The sequence below is a fragment of the Balaenoptera musculus genome, chromosome 13 (assembly GCF_009873245.2).
Source record: "Balaenoptera musculus isolate JJ_BM4_2016_0621 chromosome 13, mBalMus1.pri.v3, whole genome shotgun sequence".
NCBI classification, from domain to species: domain Eukaryota; kingdom Metazoa; phylum Chordata; class Mammalia; order Artiodactyla; family Balaenopteridae; genus Balaenoptera; species Balaenoptera musculus.
Genome location: NC_045797.1, coordinates 8,676,453 through 8,699,346, shown reverse-complemented (window position 1 = coordinate 8,699,346; position 22,894 = coordinate 8,676,453). Strand labels below are relative to the sequence as shown.

The 22,894-nt window shown below is 43.3% G+C and overlaps 1 protein-coding gene, 1 non-coding gene and 1 pseudogene across 2 annotated transcripts in view; 1 reads left to right on the top strand and 2 right to left on the bottom strand.

Moving 5' to 3' along the window:
- The window catches only part of VWA3B (von Willebrand factor A domain containing 3B), a 211,562-nt gene that overhangs the window by 43,837 nt on the left and 144,831 nt on the right, over positions 1-22,894 (top strand). The window contains 1 exon segment of the mRNA XM_036872281.1: positions 3,825-3,940. Coding sequence (XP_036728176.1) covers positions 3,825-3,940 — 116 coding nt within the window.
- LOC118905608 lies at positions 13,758-14,204 on the bottom strand (annotated as a pseudogene).
- LOC118906560 lies at positions 15,180-15,302 on the bottom strand. The gene has a single exon (XR_005022540.1). It is a non-coding gene; the product is annotated as a small nucleolar RNA SNORA71 (small nucleolar RNA).

Below are 22,894 nucleotides of genomic sequence, written 5' to 3'. Positions count from 1 at the left end.
GAGCCTCAGCTCCCAGCCCCCGCCCGCCCCTGCGGGTGAGCAGACAAGCCTCTCGGGCTGGTGAGTGCTGGCCTGTGCAGGAATCTCTCCGCTTTGCCCTTCGCACCCCTGTGGCTGCGCTCTCCTCCGTGGCTCTGAAGCTTCCCCCCCGCAACCCCCTGTCTCTGCCAGTGAAGGGCCTTCCTATTGTGTGGAAACCTTTCCTCCTTCACAGCTCCCACCCAGAGGTGCAGGTCCCATCCCTATTCCTTTGTCTCAGTTTTTTCTTTTTTCTTTTGCCCTACCCAGATACGTGGGGAGTTTCTTGCCTTTTGGGAGGTCTGAGGTCCTCTGCCAGCGTTCAGTAGGTGTTCTGTAGGAGTTGTTCCACAAGTAGATGTATTTCTGATGTATTTGTGGGGAGGAAGGTGATCTCCACGTCTTACTCCTCCGCCATCTTGAAGGTCTCCTTGTAAACTATCTTTTCAATGGTAGCTGTCTCCTGATCTGTTGGCCTCACTATACCTGAATAATACTAATAATATCTACATTTCAAAACAACCCCGTCTGTGCATGTGAGATAGTTTGTGTCTCTTGTAGAGAGAGACCAACTACTTGTGTGGTTACAAGGAGAATGACAGAGTTCTTTCCTAAGTCAATCTGTCTAAAATGGGTAAAATGCCCACTCTTGAGCATTTGTTCTCAAATTTAGGTGCTCATCATATTGGCCTGGGGAGACGTGGGCTTCACCTTGCAGGCTGATTTTGCACAGTAGAGGGGACTCTGGGAATATGCAGTTAGGCTTTCACTTTGCAAAGCCTTTCACTACCTAGGAATCTTGATTAAAATGCAGATATCTTGACCACAGTCCCAGAGATTCTAATTTTCAGGGTCTAGGGAGGAACAGGGATATGCATTTTTAACAGGATCCCTGGTGATTCTGAAGACCCCTGCTCTGGCTGCTCATAAAGCGCTTTGAAATCTTTTAACAGCAGGTGCTTGGCTTCAATTCTGGGCTCTTGAAACCCCCAAATGCAGAAGGGGCTCACTGCCCCCACTTTCGCTAGTGGAGAGAGAAAAACCCAGCTGGCAGGGCCACCTTTCTTGCTGGTCCTCTGCTCAGCTCATGTGGAGACTCTCTGGGAAGGTGAGAGGCCAGGGAGTAATTTAACACGGGAGAAGCTGCAGTTCAGCCCCTGACTTTCAGGCCATGCTCCGTGGAGTGCGGGTTCTGCAGAAGAGGACGGGGTACACCTGGGACCTTCTGTCCCTCCTCTGGTCCCGGAAAGTGAGGCCAACCCACGACCAGCAGTGTCCCTGCCTGCTCTGCTACCTGCCAGCCCACCTCCTCCCGGGGGTCCTGGATGGTCTCAGTGCATCTTTTGCTGTTGAGCCCCAGCTGAAGAGCAGTTATTATCAAACTGTAAAGGGCGTGTCCTGAGCATTTCAGCTTGCAGGGAGGCTGGACTCTGTGTCTGGACAGAGCCACCAGCTCTCAGGCACAGCGCTACACTCCTCAACTCTCCAAAGAGCCTGTCTTAATGGTGATATGCTTTCTGCACAAGCGAGGCTGTATTAACCAGAGGAAATGTCTGCCCTGTTCTCTTTCCTAATCTGGAGAACAGATCAGAGTAGAAAATTCTGGGCAAAGGCTTTGGCACTCAGAGTGTGAGGCCTGTCAGGACAAACCTCGATCATCCCCCCGTTTGTCCTGCAAGGAGGTCGTGGTGAGACAGGTTGGGACCTGGGCCTCTTTACTGCAGTGCCTGCAGCTGGACAAACGTCTCCTCCAGCAACAGAATACAAAGGAACTATAAGGGACTAAAAATAACTGCATGCATAGGTAGTCGGGGCAAATTATGAACAGTATAATACAAAAAGGCCAAAACCCAGCTGCCACTTCTGAGGGCCTGGGAGCAAAAGCAGGGTCCTGAGCATGATCCCTGAGCACAGCACCACCAAGGGGGTGGGCAGACCACCTAAGCCCCACCCACCCCCACAAGCCCCACCCACTGATCTGCCTCCACCCTCACTGCTTAGCAAGGGAACCTGCTACTTGTTTTCATGCCCTTGTGCTGCAGTAAGAGTCCCAGTAAAGCCTTGCCTGAATTTCTCGTCTGGCCTCTTTTATCAATTTCTATTGATTAAAGAGTCTGAGAACCCAGGTTGGTAACAATGGGACGAAGGAAACTGGGCATTTCTGTTTTGGAGGATGCCCCTGCTTTCATTGCCCCAGTGTCACCTGAAACCCTTTAGAAATAGACAAGACTGAGGCCTTCTATGGCCCAGGGAAGGCCCACAGACCTCTCCCGCCATCTGCCCATCCTTCTGTGCATCCCAGCTCGTGTTTCAGGATTCTTTTTGCGTCATGAGTGGCGATAGGCAGGGATGGTACTCTTGAGAGGCTGGAGGAGCATTACTCAGAGATCTCCTCTGCCATCTGAAAGAAATTTCCTGCCATTACTGATTTTTTGGTTTCTAGACAACTGGCTTTGAGGGTGCGATTTAGCCCATCATCACCTGGAACACTATACCAGTGCTTAAAAAAATTTTTTTTAATTGAAATATAGTTGATTTCCAATGGTGTGTTAGTTTCAGGTATACGGCAAAGTGATTCAGTTTTATACACATATATGTGTATGTATGTATACATGTGTATATATATATATATTCTTTTTTAGATTCTTTTCCATTATAGATTATTACAAGATATTGAATATAGTTCCCTGTGCTATACAGTAGGTCCTTGTTGGTTATCTATTTTATATACAATAGTGTACATATTTTAATCCCAAACTCCTAATTTATGCCTCCCCCCCTTACCCCTTTGGTCACTATAAGTTTGTCTTCTATGTCTATGAGTCTGTTTCTGTTATGTAAATAAGTTCATTTGTATCTTTTTTTTAGATTCCACGTATAAGTGATATCGTATGATATTTGTCTTTGTCTGGTTTACTTCGTATGATAATCTCTAGGTCCATCCATGTTGCTGCAAATGGCATTATTTCATTCTTTTTTATGGCTGAGGAATATTCCATTGTATGTATGTGCCACATCTTCTTTATCCATTCATCTGTCAGTGGACATTTAGGTTGCTTCCGTGTCTTGACTGTTGTGAATAGTGCTGCTATGAACATTGGTACGTGAGCGCTTTTTTAGCTTCAAGCTGCTCATGAATGCCCTGGGGATCTTGTTAAAGTGCGTATTCTGCCTCGGCAGATCCAGGTGGGGCTGCGGGGAATGTGCATCCCTAGCCAGCTCCCAGGTACTGCTGCTGCTGCTAGGACCACACTTGGAGGGGTCGCCTTAGAAACGTGCCCACACTGAGTTCTTTTCATTAGTGCTGATGCTCAGGTCCTGGGGAAGTGTGCATTTGCCAAGTGGAAGTTGACTGAAGCCCATCAGCAGTGGGCAGATGAGCCAACGCTGCCTCTTGTCACCAGCTTTCAGCAGTGAACCTGCAGGGCTCTGGGCACTGTTGGGCCCCTCATTAGCCTCTGGGCTTGTCAAAACTGTGTTTACATGATTGAACCCTGGGAACAAAAGAATAAGTCTAAGCACAGGGTACCATTTTTCCAGGGCCGATAAATACCATTTGGTTGAGCTAAGTATCCTCTAATGAACAGAAGAGTCATCAGTTAAAATCCCAATGGCTCCTCAGTTCTCTGGTGTCCTCCACCTTCCTGTCTTTTGTTTGTGGGAATTGACAAGGCACAGGGAAAAGCAGTGAACACTTGGAAGATGCTTAGCACCACAGAAGAGCAAGTTCACAGTCTTGGGAGAATGAATAGTAATGCGCAGATACCACTTACTAGCCTAATGTGGCATATCTCTTCCTGTTTCAGATTCCATGCATTCGCAGAGAGAACAGAGTGCGTGGAACTTCCTGCCTTCCCCATTAAGGATGGCGACAGTGTAATTACTTGGAATTCAAGGAAACTGAAAGGAAAACTCCCTCCAGGTACCTGGGATGGAAAAGAAACAGTGTACTTTATGTCTTAATAACTTCAGATGATCCCTGGCCTTAGCACTAGGGCGGGACTCACTGTATCTTTTGTATTATTCATGTGGTGCAAGGGCAGAGTTCATGGATGTTAATGGGGAATTTGGCAGCCTGGCAACCAGGCATAAGTGTATGACCTAGGGAAGTGGCCTCAGTGAGATGTGTTTCCTAACTTGGGAAACTTCTGGAGACGTGGCCCCGGGCGTGTCAGCGCATTCTTAGTGCTTGGCAAGGCAGAGCTGCTCTGTTGCCCAGGTTGGCTGGAAGCTGTAGCGAGGATGCCCTCACTTCTTGTGGGTTTTCTGCTGCCTCCCCATCAGTGATGGCGGTGTTTCTAGATGCACGTGAGGGATGGACCTGCCTCCTGTGAGGGCCAAGGCCACACAGGAACCTCTATGGAGGCTGAATGAACTTCCCCTTTCATTCAAAGGATGTGATCAGAGAGTTTAACAGGCGTAGAGAATAAGGTCAGGAAATCAGTGAGAAGTAGTACTGTGATTCGGGAAACCAGGACTAGAAGGTTCCTCAGAAAGCAGGAGATGGGAGTTTCTTTGGGGAGCTGATGAAATTGCCAAGTGCCAAATACACTGAGTAAACGCCGTGGAGAAGAGCAGGGAAGGCAGCTCCTGTGGGACTGTGGCATGCTGCAGCGCAGGGGTAGTTAGAAGTCTGAGAAAGCCCATCCCCACCTCCACCTTGCTGCTCATTTGTACTAATCAACAGAAGGCTTTCTAGCTTCAAACAAGGCAGGAATTACTCTTTGGGGGTTGTTTGGGGCTGGGGGAGAAGCTGCAGGGTACACGTGCTTGTAAGTTTCCTCTGTTTACATAACAGTGTTGCAAAGGCTCCTGCGAGAAGGGCCCTGGGACTGGGTAGGAGGCACTTGCAATCCCGGTCTAGGGGGTCAGGTGGAGACCCAGGCAGGGGGTTGAATCACAGAGTGTGTCCTAGACACACACTTTGTGGATTCAGATTCTTAGTGCCCCAAAGCAGAGCTGGGGAGAGGTTCCCGTGGAGCTCGTCAGGGCCGCTGCCTTAGGTAACTTACAGCTTTGCTCTGATGGTGAGGTGGACATCTCCAGGGAATTTGAGAAAATGTCAATTGATAAGCAAGATTGATGCTAATCTAAGAAAAAAAATTATTTAGGATGTATGCCGTGCCTTTGGAAGTAATTTACAAGATTAAGCCTAGTGGGCAATGAATCAATGAAGGTAAAGAATGTGAGATGTCACCAGCTCCCCAAGGTGTGCCAGTGACCATAAATGGGGTTGAATTTGGGCCTATGTGTTCCTTGGCAACTTAGTTATAGAGGGAAGCATGTCTGGCTGCATAGCTTACACTTTCAACAACTACCATCTTTCCAACCCTTGTGAAGCATACAAATCAAATTACAGATAAAAACATTTTTCTTAGAGTGAAATGCTCAGAGCGTGGCCTGCCGTTCTAATGCCATTTCAGTGATCACATGTTCTGAATTTAGGAGGAGTGTCCCAGATCCTAAATATGTGATCTTGTCTCCTCAATCCATCAGAATGTCCCAGAAATGCCAATATTTCAGAGCCTACCTCTCCCACTCAAAAACTGGCCAGAAATCCTTGAGACGATTTTTGTTTGGGAAATGTGTGGTTTTCAACCTCAGTCGGGCTCAGAGGCAGTTCTCCAATCTTTCCCTGATCAGTTTCCCCTCCCTGCTTCTCCATCATTTGTCTCAAGCATTTATCAGTATGAGTTTCCTCAGGCCCTCTCTAGCTTGGGAAGGGAGGGTGTCTCCTCGGGAGATAATTTTGCCTTCTGTGGTGTAGAAAAGACAGACTATCAAGTGAGGGGCTAGAGAAGCATTGCTCAGAGAAGTGAACTGGCAACTGAAAGAAATGTCCTACTGTTTCTGACATTGAGGTTTCTAGGTAATTGGCTTTTTAGCCTGTGAGTTACCATCACCCCATGTACCACATCAATGCAAAAAAACTCTGTAGTCAAAATAATAGTTTTAAAAATTGTTGTGAAATGTACGTAACATAAAATTTACCATTGTAGCCATTTCTAAGTGTTAAGTATATTCCCTAAATTCAGTAGTGAGGTGTCAGGTACATTCACCTTGCTGTGCAACCTGGTCTCCAAAACTCTCTCCATTTCGGAAAATTGAAACTCTGTACCCATTAAACAACTTCCCATTTGTCCCTCCCCACAGCCCTCAGCACTTAACATTCTACTTTCTGTCTCTGAATCTGACTGCTCTAGATACCCCATATAAGTGGAGTCATACAATATTTGTCATTCTGTGACTGGCTTATTTTATTTAGCATAATGTTCTCAAGGTTCATCCATGTCATAGCATGAGTCAGAATTTCCTTCCTTTTAAGGACTGAATAATATTCTGGGGTGTGTGTGTGTGTGTGTGTGTGTGTGTGTGTATATGTAGGGTGCAATATCTCATAACTACCTCATGACATGATCCCAGCCGTCCACATCTCCTGAAGCGAATCTCTCTGTTTCTAGAAAGGAATGGCTTCTCACCTGCACGAGGGCGGGGCTGGATCACTGGCTTGCACCGGGATCCCAGGACGTTGGCAGCACTTGGCTAGATGGGTCATAATCTCAGGCTCCCAGGAGTTGAGCTCATGAACCTGGGCACTGAGTAGACTTCTCCCCTTTCCCTTCCAGGGATGACTTTCTGCCTTAGAAATTCTGCTTTCTTGCGGCGCAGGCTCCATCCCATGTAGGAATGCTCCATCAGCCTCGGATGGATTCCCCTCACTGCGGGGAGCAGGATCTGTGATTTAGATGTAAGAAGCGTGGGGGATTGAATAGGGCAGGTGATGCTGACCTGAAGCTGTAGCTCTACACTTTTCCTCCTCATAGCCATCTTTCCCCTTGGCTTTCCGCCCACAGTTGGCTGGGTCCCTGCTCATGTTTATATTCACGGGGCGTACAGCAGGGGGTTGGCTGCTCTGTTGTGTAGCCGGCACCTTCCACGTAGGTGTCCTTGCCTCTTTCTCTGTTTAACTATTCTCTTTGCCTATTGACCGGGGAGGGGAAAGGGTACCAACAGAGCCTAGATTGCTGTGGGACCAGAGTGATGATGCTACCTTCTGGAGCTCCGCTGTGCCACCCAGTCCCCTGAAGTCTGGCTTTCCTTCCCTGTTAATGAGTGTGGGTTCTCTTCACAGTCTCTGTGTACTGTGAAATATTCATCTCACTTATAAGCAAAATAAAACAGAGGCATGTTGACCTTCCCCGAACTCCAGGCATTTTTCCTTGGAAAAGATTTCTCTCCAGGACTGAGCAACACTTTGCTCATTCTTGCCCTGGGTCTGGGCTCTCCCTCCCCCACAGTCTCCTAGCAGTCTCTGACCGCAGGTTAAGGGGTAGGCCTGATGGGCAGGTAGTGGGGGTCTCCTTGTCTTGGCACCTGGCTTGTAGGGATCTGTGGACAGTGCGCCTGCCTATCTTCCTGAAGTCTTTAAACATGGTGTTACTGAATGCAAGTTCATGTGCCTGATCCATAGTGAGGCCAAACAGTACAGAAATGTCAGAGTTTGGAGCAGAGAAAGGTTTACTGCAGGGACACACAAGGAGATGGGTGGCTTGTGCCCAAAAAAACCCCGAACTCCTTGAAGGGTTTCAGCAAAGCACTTTTAAAGGCCAGGTGAAGGAGGGGTGTGGTTGGTTGTTGCAGACTTCTTGGTGTTGGATTCCTTTGCTCTTGCAGCTGTCCACATAGGTCAGGTCACGATGTTCCTGTAAACCTCCAACGAGACAAATGTTATTCTCTGTTCTGCAGCTTTTTATCTCTGTATGAATGGACTCTTCAAGGTCAGAGCCCTGAGAGTAGGCTATCCTGTATACTTCAGGCTATAGGCAACATTCTTTTACAAAAGGTGCAGAGCCAGCATGATTAAGCACAAGCAACAAAGCACAAAGGGTTAAAGTAAAAGGAACAGATCTAACATGGAGTCAGATTTGTTCTTCCCTATTACAGTGGCAGCCAGGGCTTGGCTGCAGTGATGGTCTTCATCTGTCCTGTCTAGTAGAGCTTTGGCTGCTGCTGCCGCTGCTGCTGAAATAGTCCTTCTTTCCTCAGAGTCTGAAATAGTGGCCTGAAAATCATCTTCTATACCCCTCTATTTCTGGGTCTTGTCAGGGAGTCAGGGAAACTAATCATTTAAGCAAACTCCAACAAGTGGCCTTTTTGCTGATTGCTTTGTGTCTGATCAGTACTTAAAAGTATTGTGTGATATTCTTTGAAACTCGGTTTCATCCCAGGCCACCGGTGTTCCCCAAGTCAGCAGTGACTTCTGAGAGGGCACACCTCTCACACTCCAGTTCCTCCTGGGTTACAGCCATCCACGGGAGATGAACTGGCTCCGGTGTAATGGTTTGTGGGGGGACACTGCCCACTGCTCCTGGCAGGCTCAAGTGAGGCCCCCTAAGTGGCAGATATGAATGTCTGGTCACAAAAACAAGTCCAGCCAGACACTTTCTTTGATTTCTAGAATTCAGTTTAATTTTTGATTCCAGTGCCCTTCTATCCCAGTGGATTGGGGGGAAATTAACCCCAGTCATTCCCAGGGACTCCTCCTGAGCTTTTCCCACAGCTTGGAGATCCTAGGCAGTGCTAAGGCATCAGGAGGGGTCTCTAGTAATTAGACATCTCTTCCTGCAAACCGCCCTATAAATACCCATTGTCCCTGTCTCACGGCCACTCCAGGTTGAGCGGTTCTCTGCTGCTCCCATGCTGGCTTTGGATGTGGGAGTCGTTTGCAGACTCTGCCCCACCCCGTTCACCCTGCGCCTTCCTCCCAAGGTGCTGCAAAGACACGGAGCCAGTTCCCACCCTCTCCTGGGATGCTCTCCTCCTCTCCCCCAAGGCAAGGGGAACCTCCTTCTAATCTGGGATGACTCCTCTTTACCTCCTGCTTCTTAAAGCTGCCTGCTCTGTAAACCCCAGTGCCTCTCCTCAGGGGTTAGGCTTAAAAAGAAAAAGCCAGAATGTCTTGCAACCTATTTCATCTTTCTGCTCTGCCTTCTTTGGGGCAAGGAGAATGGCTGCTTGAATGTGGAGGGAGTGGGTGGGGAAGAGAAAGTATAGGGAGAACAGATTACCATCAAAAATATGATCCAATGACACGCATAAATACGACCTTTTTATAAGAGTGAAACCCTAACCCCAGGATGGGTTTTCTGTGGAGGTAGACAATATAACTAGTTACTTTGTTTTTTGATTTTATAAAATAACACTTCAGGAATCAATGCTGGAGAATGGAAAATGGAGAGTTCGTGTGCTATTAAGTTGGTGCCACATGTAGCTTTGGAGCTGCTCTGTTAAATATGGGAGCCACTGACCACATGTGGCTACTGAGCACTGAAATGTGAGTCCAATTTGAGATGTGCTGTAAGTATAAAATACACCCTGGATTTCAAAGACTGAGTGAGGAAAAAATGGAAATTATGACATGAATAGTTTTTAATATAGATTATATGTCAAAATGATAATATGAACATATGGGTTACATCAAATATATTAATAAAATTAAGTTTTTTCTAAGATTTGGTTACTAGAAAATTGGAAATTATACATGTGGTTCATCTCCTATTGAAATCGTATTGGATAGCACTGCTCTAGAGCCATGCTAGCTGCCCCGTCGATTAAGTAGCTGTGTAACTTTGGGAAAGTCATTTAACCTTTCTGCTTCCTTTCCTCATCTATAAAATGGGAATAATAGATTGTTATTATTATATTATATTATATTATGCTATATTATATTATATTAGTTGTGTTAAATGATGAGGAGACAGAGAGGAATAAGGCACTGTCCTATGTTCAATGAACTCAAATGCAGTAAAATCAAGAGCCTGGGCTTTGGAGTCAGGCCTGGGTTTGGATTTGTCACTTAGCTGTGTGATCGTGGTTAAGGTACTTAACTAATCTGAGCTTTAGCTTTCTTATTTATGAACGGGGATGATGATGTTTACCTTATGGGTTGTTAGAAATATATATATATATGCGTGTGTGTATATATGTGTATATGTGTGTATATACTGTATGAAACACTTTGTGTATATACACACACACATACACACACACACACGCACACAGTGTTTTATGTAGTGCCTGGCACATAGTTAGCCAGTCAATAATTATAACTGCTGTTATTGCCATGACCATCATCATCCTGTGGGTTACCCTACTGTTATTACCACTAGGTAAGCAACTTAAAGACTAAGGTTTTTTATCACCTTTACTTTTCTTCTGTCATCCCAATTCTCGTGTTTGTTTTAGTTTTAGTTCTGCTATTAAGTACATTCTGTTCTCACTTGTAGTCCATCTCCTTTGGTTTCCCCAGCCATCTCTTGGTTGGCTAAAATTTATCTTCTAATAGTTTCCTCAAGGAGGGAATCAGAGGAACAATAGTCCCAGGGTTTCCAAATGTTCTTTTCTACGTCTTTATACTTAAAGGACAACTTGGCTGGATAGAAAGCCCTTGGCTCACTTTTTGTTTGTCTTGTGTGTGTTATGGGTTGTGCTGCGGTGTCTTCTCATAGTGTGTGCTGCCGAGAAGAAATCCAAGGCCAACTTGATTTTTTTCTTTTGTAAGTGACTTTATCTTTTTGCCTGGTTGCTCAGAGGTTTCTTTTACTCCACCAGCTTTATTGAGTTAAAATTGACATATAGTATTGTGAAAATTTAAGGTGTACAATGGGATGAGGTAATACACATATATATATTGTGAAATGATTATCACAATAAGCTTAGCTAACGCATCCATCACCTCACATAATTACATTTTTTTGTGTGTGGTGAGAACATTCAATTAGCAACCTTCAAGTGTATAATACTGTATTGTTAAATATAGTCACCACACTGTACATTAGATCCCCAGGACTTATTCATCTAATAACTGAAAGTTTGCACCCTTTGACCAATTTCTCCCCATTTCTCTCAGCCCCAGCCCCTGGCAACCACCATTCTACTCTCTCTTTCTATAAGTTTGGCTTTTTTTGTTTCCACATGTACGTGAGATCATACAGTATTTGTCTTTCTCTATCTGACTTATTTCACTTAGCATAATTCCCTCAAGGTCCATCCATGTTGTTGCAAATGACAGGATTTCCTTCTTTCTCATGGATGAGTAATATTGCATTGATATACTTCAAATTTTTATACCCATAAAAAATATATAAAATCACATTTTCTTTATCCATTCATCTGTCAGTGGATGCTTCGGTTACTTCCATGTCTTGAATATTGTAAATAATTCTGGAATGAACATGGGAGTGTAGATATCTCTTCAAAATAGTGATTTCATTTCCTTTGGGTATATACCCAGAAGTGGGATTGCTGGATCATATGGTAGTTCTATTTTCACTTTTTTTGAGGAACCTCCATCCTGTTTTCCATAGTGGCTTCACCAATTTACATTTCACACCAACAGTGCACAAACATTCCCTTTTCTCTACCTCCACACCAACACTGTTGTCTCTTGTCTTTTTGATAATAGCCATTCTAACAGGTGTGCGGGGATATCTTTTGCATTTCCCTGGTAATTAGTGATGTTGAGCACCTTTCCATGTATCTGTTGGCCATTTGTATGTCTTTTCTGGAAAAATATCTATTCAAATCCTTTGTCCATTTTAATTGGATTGTTTGTATTTTGCTATTAAGTTGTATGAGTTCCTTATATATTTTGCATATTAACTTCCTCTAAGATAGATGGTTTGTGAATATTTACTTCCGTTCTGTAAGTTGCCTTTTGTTTTGCTGATTGTTTCTTTTGCTGTGCAGAAGATTTTTAGTTTGGTGTAGACCCACTCGTTTATTTTTGCTTTTGTTGCTTGCTCTATTGGTGTCATATCCAAAAAAATTGTTGCCGAAACCAGTATCAAGGAGCTTTCCCCCTATGTTTTCTTCTAGTATTTTACAGTTTCAAGTCTTATGTTTAAGTCTTTAATCTGTTTCAAGTTAATTTGGTAAGTGGTATAATATAGGTGTCCAATTTCATTCTTCCGCATGTGCATATTCAGTTTTTCCAACACCATTTATTGAAGAGACTATAATTTTTCTATTGAGGATTCTTGGCTCCCTTGTCAGGTATTAGTTAACTGTATATGCACGGGTTTATTTCTGGCTTCTTTATTCAGTTCCATTGGTCTGTGTGTCACTTTTATGCCAGTACCATATTGTTTCGATTACTGTTCTGTTGTAATAGAGCTTAAAATCAGGAATCATGATGCCTCCAGCTTTGTTCTTATTTCCCAGGATTGCTTTGGATATTCAGGGTCTTATGTGGTTCCATATGAATTTTAGGATTGTTTTTTCTATTTCTGTGAAAAATACCTTTGGAATTTTTAAAAATTAATTAATTAGTTAATTAATTTAATTTTTGGCTGCGTTGGGTCTTCGTTGCTACTCACGGGCTTTCTCTAGTTGCAGCGAGCGGGGACTACTCTTCATTACAGTGCATGGACTTCTCATTGCGGTGGCTTCTCTTTTTGGGAGCACAGGCTCTAGGCGCGCGGGCTTCAGTAGTTGTGGCATGCGGGCTCAGTAGTTGTGGCTCGTGGTCTCTAGAGCGCAGGCTCAGTAGTTGTGGCGCACGGGCTTAGTTGCTCTGCGGCATGTGGGATCTTCCTGGACCAGGGCTAGAACCCCTGTCCCCTGCATTGGCAGGCAGATTCTTAACCACTGTGCCACCAGGGAAGCCCCCTTTGGAATTTTAATAGGAATTGCCTTGAATCTATAGATGGCTTTGGGTAATATAGACATTTTAACAATATTAATTATTCTGATTCACAAACAAGAGATATTTTTCCATTTATCTGTGTCTTCATCAATTTATTTTATCAATGTCTTATAATCTGTCAGTGTACAGATCTTTCAACATCTTGGTTAAATTTGTTTCTAAGTATTTTATTATTTTTGATGCTATTATAAGTGGGATTGTTTTCTTTATATCTTTTTCAGATAATTTGTTGTTAGTATATAGAAACACAAGTGATTTTTGCCTGTTGATTTTGTATCCTGCAACTTTACTGAATTTGTTTATTAGTTCTAACAGGTTTTTTGGTGGAGTTTTTAGGGTTTTCTATATATAAGATCATATCATCTGCAAACAGACTACTTTACTTCTGCCTGTCTGATTTGGATGTATTTATTTATTTTTCTTGACTGATTGCTCTTGCTAGGACTTCCAGTACTGTGCTGAATGGGAGTAGTGAGAGTGGAAACTCTTTTCTTGTTCCTGATCTTAGTGGGAAAGCTTTCAACCTTTCACCACTGAGTATGTTAGCTGTGAGTTTGTCATATATGGTTTTTATTATGTTGAGGTATGTTCCTTCTGTACCCAATTTCTTGAGAGTTCACTTCGTGTTCATTTATCACAAAAGAATGTTGAATTTTGTGAAATGCTTTTTCTACATCTATTGAGAGAATCATGATTTGGTGTATCACATTTATTAATTTGTGTGTGTTGAACAATCTTTGCATCCCAGGGATAAATCCTACTTGATCATGGTGTATAAACCTTTTAATGTGCTGTTGAATTTGGTTTGCTAGTATTCTGTTGAGAATTTTTGCATACATATTCATTAGTGATATTAGTCTATAGTAAACTTTTCTTGTAGTGTCGTTATTTGGCTTTGGTATAAGGGTAGTGCTGGCCTCATAAAATGAGCTTGGAAGTGCTCCCTCTTTTTCAATTTTTTGGAAGAGCTTGAGGAGGATTGGTATTAATTCTTAATCTGTTCAGATTTTCTTTCTTTTTTTTTTTTTACAATTTAGATTGGTTTAATCTTGAAATGTAATCCAGTAAGACTAAAAACTAAACATTTCAGGTCCTGTACCAAATAGTAAAATACTCGAAGGCCTTCAGGATCCTTTGACTGATTAAACATCAATAAGAGAACCTATTTTTGATGTGGTAAAAGAAATGTGTTCATCTCCAATTACAATTTCAACCTCCTGCCTGCCAGCCCTGTCAGAGGGAGGCCACAAAGCATCATCTTCTTTTGTAATTTACTGTCATCAATAATTCTCTTCAGTTCTTCCATTACACTCTTGTGTACATAAGCCTCCCTTCTGATCATGACATCATTTTTATAATTGCTGTTGTTGGCATATCTAAGTTTTCCATCCGGCCAAAACTCAAACTCCAGAAACTCGTATCCAAACTTGCCCTTGTGCCCTGCATAGTAGCGTAGGTAGAAATCACTGGCCATAGCCATCCTAGTCCCCGAAAAGCCCACTGAAGGCCCAGCTGACGTGCCTCCAGGCACCTGGCCCAGATTTTCTTTTTCTTCATGATTCAGTGTTGGTAGTTTCTATATTTCTAGGAATTTATCCATTCTTTTAGGTTATCCAGTTTGTTGGCATGTGATTATTTATAATAGTCTCTTATGATCCTTTGTATTTCTATTGTGTCATATTTAGATTTCATTTCTAATTTTATTTGAGTCTTTGCTCTTTTTTTGGGGGTGGGGGGTGGGTCCATATGGTTTATTGAATGTATGGATGGAGAGAAAATGATGATGATGAGCAGCTGCCAACTCAAGAAAAAAACTCTTGGTTATTGAAGTCATCCAGGCACAGTAGAGGGACCAGGGCCAGGCTTCCCTGTCCACGGCTCTCCAAGGGCACTGCTGTCAGGACTCAGAGCCAGCTAAAGGGGACGCCAAGCCCCCAGTCACAGCGTTTTGCCCCTGATCTCTCATGCTGAGTGAACAGTTCTCCTGTGATGCTCTGAGCAGGCAGCAGGGAGCTCTTCACGTGGAGACCTCACTGTCCATTCTCTGCCCCACTGGTGTCCACGAACTATAGGAATCTTGGGGAGAAATACCAGCAATCCCAGATCCCAAGTCACCCCAAGGTCACTGACTCATGGGACTTCCTCAGCAATCTCCAGATCTAAGGCTGACCTGTTATCTGGGAGCCAGACATGCCTCTTGGGGGCACCATGTTGCATCTGTGGATTCTACTAAGCAAAGGCACTGTCACAGGGTTTCTATCTCCCACCGAACCGACCTGAACTCGTTCCAGTGTGAGATCCAAATATAGATGTATTGACTGGTTTCTGCCAAGAGACTCCTTAACTTCAAAGACAAAGTGAACCCCTGCAATCTGGGCGCTAGCCTGGTCACCATATCACAGGGGGGCCAGCAAAGGCCTGAGCTCTGAAGGGAATGGCAGGAGAAAAAAGATAGTGTGTGAAAGATCCAGGGTTCGGAAGGGACAACTGGGCCCTTCAAACATGGAAAAATGTCTTTCAGTAACTCCTCTCCCTGCACTATCGATGACCAGGGCACAGGCAACCCATGATCACTGAGTCTTTGCTCTTTTTTTCTTAGTCTAGCTAAAGGTTCGTCAATTTTATCTTTTCAAAATACCATCTTAGTTTTGTTGATCTTTTCTATTGTTTTCCCTGTCTATATTTCATTTATTTCTGCTCTGATCTTTGTTACTTCTGCCATCTTTGGACTCATTTAGTTCTTTAGTTCCTTGAGGTGTAAAGTTAGGTCATTTTTCTGTGATCTTTCTTTTTATCTTTTAAATGTAGGTGCTGTTGCTATACATTTCCCTCTTAGAATGGCTTTTGCTGCATTCCATAAGTTTTGATATTTTTTTTTCTGTGTTTCCATTTCTATTTGTTTCAAGATATTTTTTGATTTCTCTTTTGATGTCTCTTTGATTCATTTTTTGTTCAGGAGTGTGTTGTTTAATTTCCACACATTTGTGAATTTTCCATTTCCCTCCTTTGATTAATTTCTAGTTTCATACTGTTATGGTTGGAAAAGATACTTGGTATGATTTCAGTTTCCTTACATTTGCTAAGGCTTATTTTGTGGCTTAATATATGATCTATCCTGGAGAATGTTTCAGATGCAATTGAGAAGTATGTATATTCTGGTGCTGTTGGTGGTTTGTTCTGTATGCATCTCAGGTCCATTTGGTCTAAGGAATAGTTCAAGTACAGTGTTTCCTTATTTACTTTCTGTCTGGGTGATGTAACCATTGTTGAATGTGGGGTATTGAAGTTCCCTACTATTATTGCATTGTTATCTATTTCTCCCTTCAGTTCTATTAATATTTGCTTTAAATATTTAGGTGCTTCAATGTTGGGTGCATATATATCTACAATTGTTATATCCTCTTAATGACTTGGTCCCTTTATCACTTGGTCCCTTTTTATATAGCGACCTTCTTTGTCTCTTGTGACCAGTTTTGATTGAAAGGCTATTTTATCTGATATAAGTATAGCCACTTCTGCTCTCCTTTGGTTACCATTGCATGGAACATCTTTTTTCATCCCTTCACTTTCAACCTATGTGTGTCCTTAAAGCTAAAGTGAGTCTCCTATAGGCAGCATGTTGTTGGATTTTTTTTTATCCATTCAGCCACTTTGTGTCTTTTGATTGGAGAATTTAGTCCATTTACATTTAATGTGATTATTGATAGATAAGGACTTACTATTACCATTATGTTATTTTATGACTTTTTTAGTTATTTTGTTCCTTTCTTCCTCTCTTACTGTCTTCCTTTGTGATTTATTTTTTGTAGTGGTATGCTTTAATTCCTTTATCTTTATTTTTTGTGTAACTACTAAAGGTTTTTGTTGTATTTTTTGTATATTTGTGGCTACCACAAGGCTTACATAAAACATCTTGTAGATATAACAGTCTATTTTAAGCTGATAACAACTTACTTTCAATTGCATACAAAACCACTACTCTTTTACTCTCTCCTCCCCACATTTTATGCTATTGATCTTTTTAATCTTGTGCATCCATTAACAAATTATTGTAGCTTATATACTGTATATAATTATAGCTTATACATATTGTAGCTTATTTATTATTGTAGCTTATTATAGTTGTTTTTAATATTATTGTTTAACTTCTGTGCTAGAGATAAAAGTGATTTACACACCACCATTACAGTGTTTGGGTATTCTGAATTGAACTATATAATTACCTTTACCAGTGAGTTTTATACTTTTATGTATTTTTAAGTTGTTACTTAGCATCCTTTCATTTCAACTCCCTTTAGCATTTCTGTAAGGTAGATGTAGTGATGATGAACTTCCTTTGCTTTTGTTTGTCTGTGAAATTCTTTATCTCTCCTTCATTTCTGAAGGACAGTTTTGCTGGGTATAGTTTTCTTGGTTGTCAGTTTTTTGCTTTTAGCACTTTGAATATTTCATATCGTCCCATTCCCTCATGGCCTGCAGACTTTCTGCAGAGAAATCTGCTTATAGCCTTATGGGGTTCCCTTGTTCATGATAAGTCATTTTTCCCTTGCTGCTTTCAAAATTTTCTCTTTGTCTTTGACTTTTTACATTTTGATGATAGTGTGTCTCAGAGTGATCTTCTTTGGGTTGGTCTTGCTTGGGGTCCTTTGAGATTCTTCTACTTAGATGTCCATATCCCTTTCTAGATTTGGGAAGTTTTCAGCTATTATTTCTTTAAATAATCTTTCTGCCCCTTTCTGTCTTTTCCTTCTGGGACTCCTATGTTGTGAATATTCATTTGCTTGAAGGTGTCCCATAATTCATACAGGTTTTCTTCACTCTTTTTCATTCTTTTTCCTTTTTGTTCTTCTAATCGGCTAATTTCAAATGATCTGTCTTCAAGTTTTCTGATTCTGCTTCACCATCAAGTCTGTTGTTGAGGCTCTCTATTGAATTTTTCAGTTCTGACATTGTATTCTTCAGGTTCAGGATTTCTGTTTTGGTTCTTTTTTATGGTTTCTATTTCTTTATTAAACTCATTTTGTTCATGCATTGTTTTCCTGATTTTGTTTAGTTATCTGTGTTCTTGCATTTCACTGAGTTTCTTTAAGATGATTATTTTGAATTCTTTTTCAGGTAATCTGTAGATCTCCATTTCTTTGGGGTCAGTTACTGGAACTTTATTAATTCCTTTGATGGTGTCATCTTTGCCTGATTCTTAATGATTCATGTAGCCTTGCACTGGTATCTGTACATTTAAAGAAGCATACACTTCTTCTAGTCTTTACAGACTGGTTTCCATAGGTAAAAACCTTCTCCTGTCTGTTCCCTGGGCTGATGGACTACCTCTGGAATCTCAGTTGTGCTGGGTTAGACCCAGTTATATGGCTATTGCTGGGTCTCTAGTGGGATCTTCAGTTGGCAGGCTTGTTATCAGGGGCTGGGACAGGTATGGATCCTGTCTGGTCTCTTGGTGAATGGGACTGCCTCCAGTACCTTGTTCAGTAGGGTGTTCTGGGATAAGGATCCTCTTCAGGTTCCACAGTTGGGTCCTTAGACAGCAGGTCTATTACTAGGTGTGCAGGGGGCATGGCTCCCACTAGATCCCTGGGAGGACTGATGCCTGGTCACTGGATGAGCCCCTAGGTGGGCAGGACTGGCCCTGGACCATGTCTGGGAGGGGCTGGAATGGGGCCCCAGGGTTGTTTGAGATTCTATAGCCATGTTTGAGGTCTGCAGACCTGGCCCTGGAGGCACAGATGCATATGTCTCCCACCAGGTCCCTGGGCAGGTTGGGCTCAGTGGTGTGGACTGAGGCTGGGAGGGCCTGGAACTGAGTATAGGTCCTTTTCAGAGTCTCTTGGAGCACAGACAGTAGTGTGTACTACTGGGTCCCTTGCTGGCAGGTCTGCTGGTGGGCTGAAGCTGTGTTGAGGTTGGAGCCCAGTACAGGGCCCTTCTGGGGGTTCAGACTGGAGTGTCTCCCACTGGGGCCCTGGGCCCTAAGGACTGCTGGCAGACGGAGGCTGTGAGGGGGTTAGAGGCAAGTATGGGGCCCTTTCTGGATCTCTGGGGGTATAGACAGGTATGTCTCCTGCAGGATCCCTGTGCCAGCAAGACTGTGGACAATGGCTGGGATGGGCTGGAGCCCAATTACAGGGCCTATTCAGAATCTACAGTCTGACTGAGTTTGGGGGCTTACCTCCAGGGGCTCCCAGACTGTGGCCAAAAGGGGCTGGAACTGGTTCACGGGCCAGTTCAGGGTCCACAGCTGGGACCGAGGGCTGTATGTCTATTACCTGATGCTCGGGTGAACATGGCTCCTCCTGGGTCCTTTGGCATAGGGTGCTGGAGACAGGACCAAGCCAAACAGGGCTGTAGTCAAGTCCTCAGGGGCACAAAGCTGTTTCTGTTTCTGTAGCGGGGAGCATAGTTGGTAAGTCAGCAGCATGGGGCAGACCTGCCTTCTCAAAATACCTCTCCTTGGTCTTGGACTTCACAATCTCCTACCTGGATCCCAAAGCTCCTATGAGGCACTTTTGTCCGTGGGTGGATGCCAAATTATTGTTGTTGAGGCAGGGATATGATCAAGGGATATCTTATTCAGCCATTTTGCTCCAAAGGATTCTTTTTCTTATCTTTAAATCCATTAAGTCCTAGGATATGTCTCAACGTTGACTGCTGTGGTTGATATTCCCTGGTATGTAGTGTGCCCTTTAATATGAACACCTAAGACTTCTATTTCAGGCAAGTTTCTTTGAATTATACTTTAAAATACTTCTTCTGCTCCGTTGTTTTATTTATTACTATTTTTAAATTTAACAAACACTTGGACATTGCTTGGAATATACCAGGCACTGTTCCAGCCTCTTATCAAATTTTAACCCAGTTAAACTTCCTAACAGCCCTATGGAGTAGGTACTAACATTATCCTCATTTTAGTGATGGGGAAACCAAGAAAGAAAGTGGTTAAGAAACTTGTCCAAATTCACATTCACTTCATTGACATGAAGTCAAACACTTCATTTTCTTAACCGTTGTGCCAGGCTGGTTTTCTTCTTTGGTGACTCACTTTATGTATAAAGTATGATAGCTCTCCTTTGACTGTCTCCTATTATTTTCTCTCTAATGTTTTAGAATACTTTATTTCTGCTTGTGTTCGCCTTGTCTAGTTTCTTATAGTGAGTTCCAGCGTATATTTTCTTTGTTGATTTCCCACCGTTTTCATCTTAATTTCTGTGATTTTTTTTCTTCTTTCCTGACTTTTTCATATTTCATCTCTTCCTGTTGTCTTGCCATCACATTCTTGAGTTTTTGCATGTCTGCTTTGTTTTCTTCCTTCAAGGAGATGATAGCTTCATATATATTTTTAAATTCATTGTAAATATTGGATCATAATTTTCATGTATTCCCTGATAACGTTTTTAGTGAGTGTTATTCATCTCTTGATAATTTTGCTGTTCTTTCCCTCATTTTTTTCTCATGTTCTTCTTTGGATGCTATGTGCTGGCTTCCTCTTTATTATTCACCACTGAAAGGACACAAGATAGGTATCTGCTGGTGGTTCATATGGGAGATGGGGTGGGGAAGGGGCTATGCTTCATGGCTAAAGGCACTCTTCTTTGCTGTTACTGAGAGTGGTTCCTGCAAATAAGTTTTCTCTGGGTGATAGTTTGTGATGCTCTCCCTCTTGCCTTTCTGAACCAAATTGGCAGACCCCAACTGATAAATGGGCAAAAGAAGTTAAATACAAAAATGTTCAATTTCACTACTGTTCACTACTAATTGACATTAATTTCTTTATCAAAGCAAATTCAGCTGGAAACAGTGAGATATTATTTTTTTGCTAATTCAGGTTCAGTGAGATGGGTATTCCTTATACACTGCTGATGTGACTTATATTGTCTTAAAACTTTTTTTGGAAAGCATCTCAGTGTGAGAGATTACCCCAAAATGTTTAATCATGTTGATCCGGTATTTTCACTACTAGAAATCTATCTCCCCCAGAAGTCTAAAGTACAGAAGGAAATACACCACCAAAAAAGATATTCACACCATTCACTTATGAACCTTTCTTTCTCCGGTGATGTATGTGGATTCCTTTGCAATATATCAATATTACATTCCTGTATGTGATGGGCTTGCCCTGGGCCATCTACTCTGCTTCATTGCCCTGTCGCACTTTACTCTTGATTGGTAATGACCTTTTGAAATCCAATTTGTTTCTGTATCTGCCCTGTGTATTTACTGTAGATGTGAAAAATGGGTTTGATGTTATCCGAATAAACCTTCATTTTGTGTATTGCTGGACTGAATATTCTAAGTGGTGAGCACGTATATTCTCGGTTTCTGTGCTGTCTTATTCAACACACACTTTTTCAACACACACACATGTGAGCACATGTATTCTTGGTTTCTGTGCTGTCTTATTCAACACATGCTTTTTCTCATAATATACACTGGCTTTTAAAGCTTTTTATTTTTTGCCCCCAATACATTTTCCTTTCTTCCTTTCTCTTTTTTCTTTTCTCCACTCCTCCCCTACCCTGTTTCTTAGTATAGAGTTGGGTAGGTCCAGTGACATAATTTGAAAGCAAATAAAAGACTGAGTTGTGAGGAGACCGTCAAGATGGCAGAGGAGTGAGACCTGGAGATCACCTTCTTCCCCACAAATACATCAGAAATACATCTACATGTGGAACAACTCCTACAGAACACCTAGTGAACGCTGGCAGAAGACCTCAGACTTCCCAAAAGGCAAGAAACTCCCCACGTACCTGGGTAGGGCAAAAGAGAAAAGAAAAAACAGACAATAGAATAGGGATGGGACCTGCACCAGTGGGAGGGAGCTGTGAAGGAGGAAAGGTTTCCACACACTAGGAAGCCCCTTCACTGGCGGAGACTGCGGGTGGCGGAGGGAGGAAGCTTCGGAGCCACAGAGGAGAGCGCAGCCACAGGGGTGTGGAGGGCAAAGCGGAGAGATTCCCGCACAGAGGATCGGTGCTGACCAGCACTTACCAGCCCGAGAGGCTTGTCTGCTCCCCCGCCGGGGCGGGCGGGGGCTGGGAGCTGAGGCTCGGGCTTCGGTCGGATCGCAGGGAGAGGACTGGGGTTGGCTGCGTGAACACAGCCTGAAGGGGGCTAGTGCGCAACGGCTAGATGGGAGGGAGTCCGGGAAAAAGTCTGGAGCTGCCGAAGAGGCAAGAGACCATAGTTTCGGGGTGTGCGAGGAGAGGGGATTCAGAGCACCGCCTAGGTGAGCTCCAGAGACGGGCGCGAGCCGCGGCTATCAGCGCGGACCCCAGAGGCGGGCATGGGACGCTAAGGCTGCTGCTGCCGCCACCAAGAAGCCTGTGTGCAAGCACAGGTCACTCTCCACACCTCCCCTCCAAGGAGCCTCTGCAGCCCGCCACTGCCAGGGTCCTGAGATCCAGGGACAACTTCCCCAGGAGAACTCACAGCGCGCCTCAGGCTGGTGCAACGTAATGCCGGCCTCTGCCGCCCCAGGCTGGCCCCGCATTCCATACCCCTCCCTCCTCCAGGCCTGAATGAGCCAGAGCCCCCTAATCAGCTGCTCCTTTAACCCTGTCCTGTCTGAGCAGAGAACAGACGCCCTCAGGTGACCTACATGCAGAGGCGGTGCCAAATCCAAAGCTGAACCCCAGGAGTTGTGCGAACAAAGAAGAGAAAGGGAAATCTCTCCCAGCAGCCTCAGGAGCAGCGGATAAAATCTCCACAATCAACCTGATGTACCCTGCATCTGTGGAATACCTGAATAGACAACAAATCATCCTAAATTGAGGCGGTGGACTTTGGGAGCAAGATATGACAAAGGAAGAAAACTACAGGCCAATATCACTGATGAACATAGGTGCAAAAATCCTCAACAAAATACTAGCAAACAGAATCCAACAGCACATTAAAAGGATCATACACCATGATCAAGTGGGGTTTATCCCAGGAATGCAAGGATTCTTCAATATATGCAAATCAATCAATGTGATACACCATATTAACAAATTGAAGGAGGAAAACCGTATGATCATCTCAAAAGATGCAGAAAAAGCTTTTCACAAAATTCAACACCCATTTATGATAAAAACCCTCCAGAAAGTAGGCATAGAGGGAACTTACCTCAACATAATAAAGGCCATATATGACAAACCCACAGCCAACATCATTCTCAGTGGT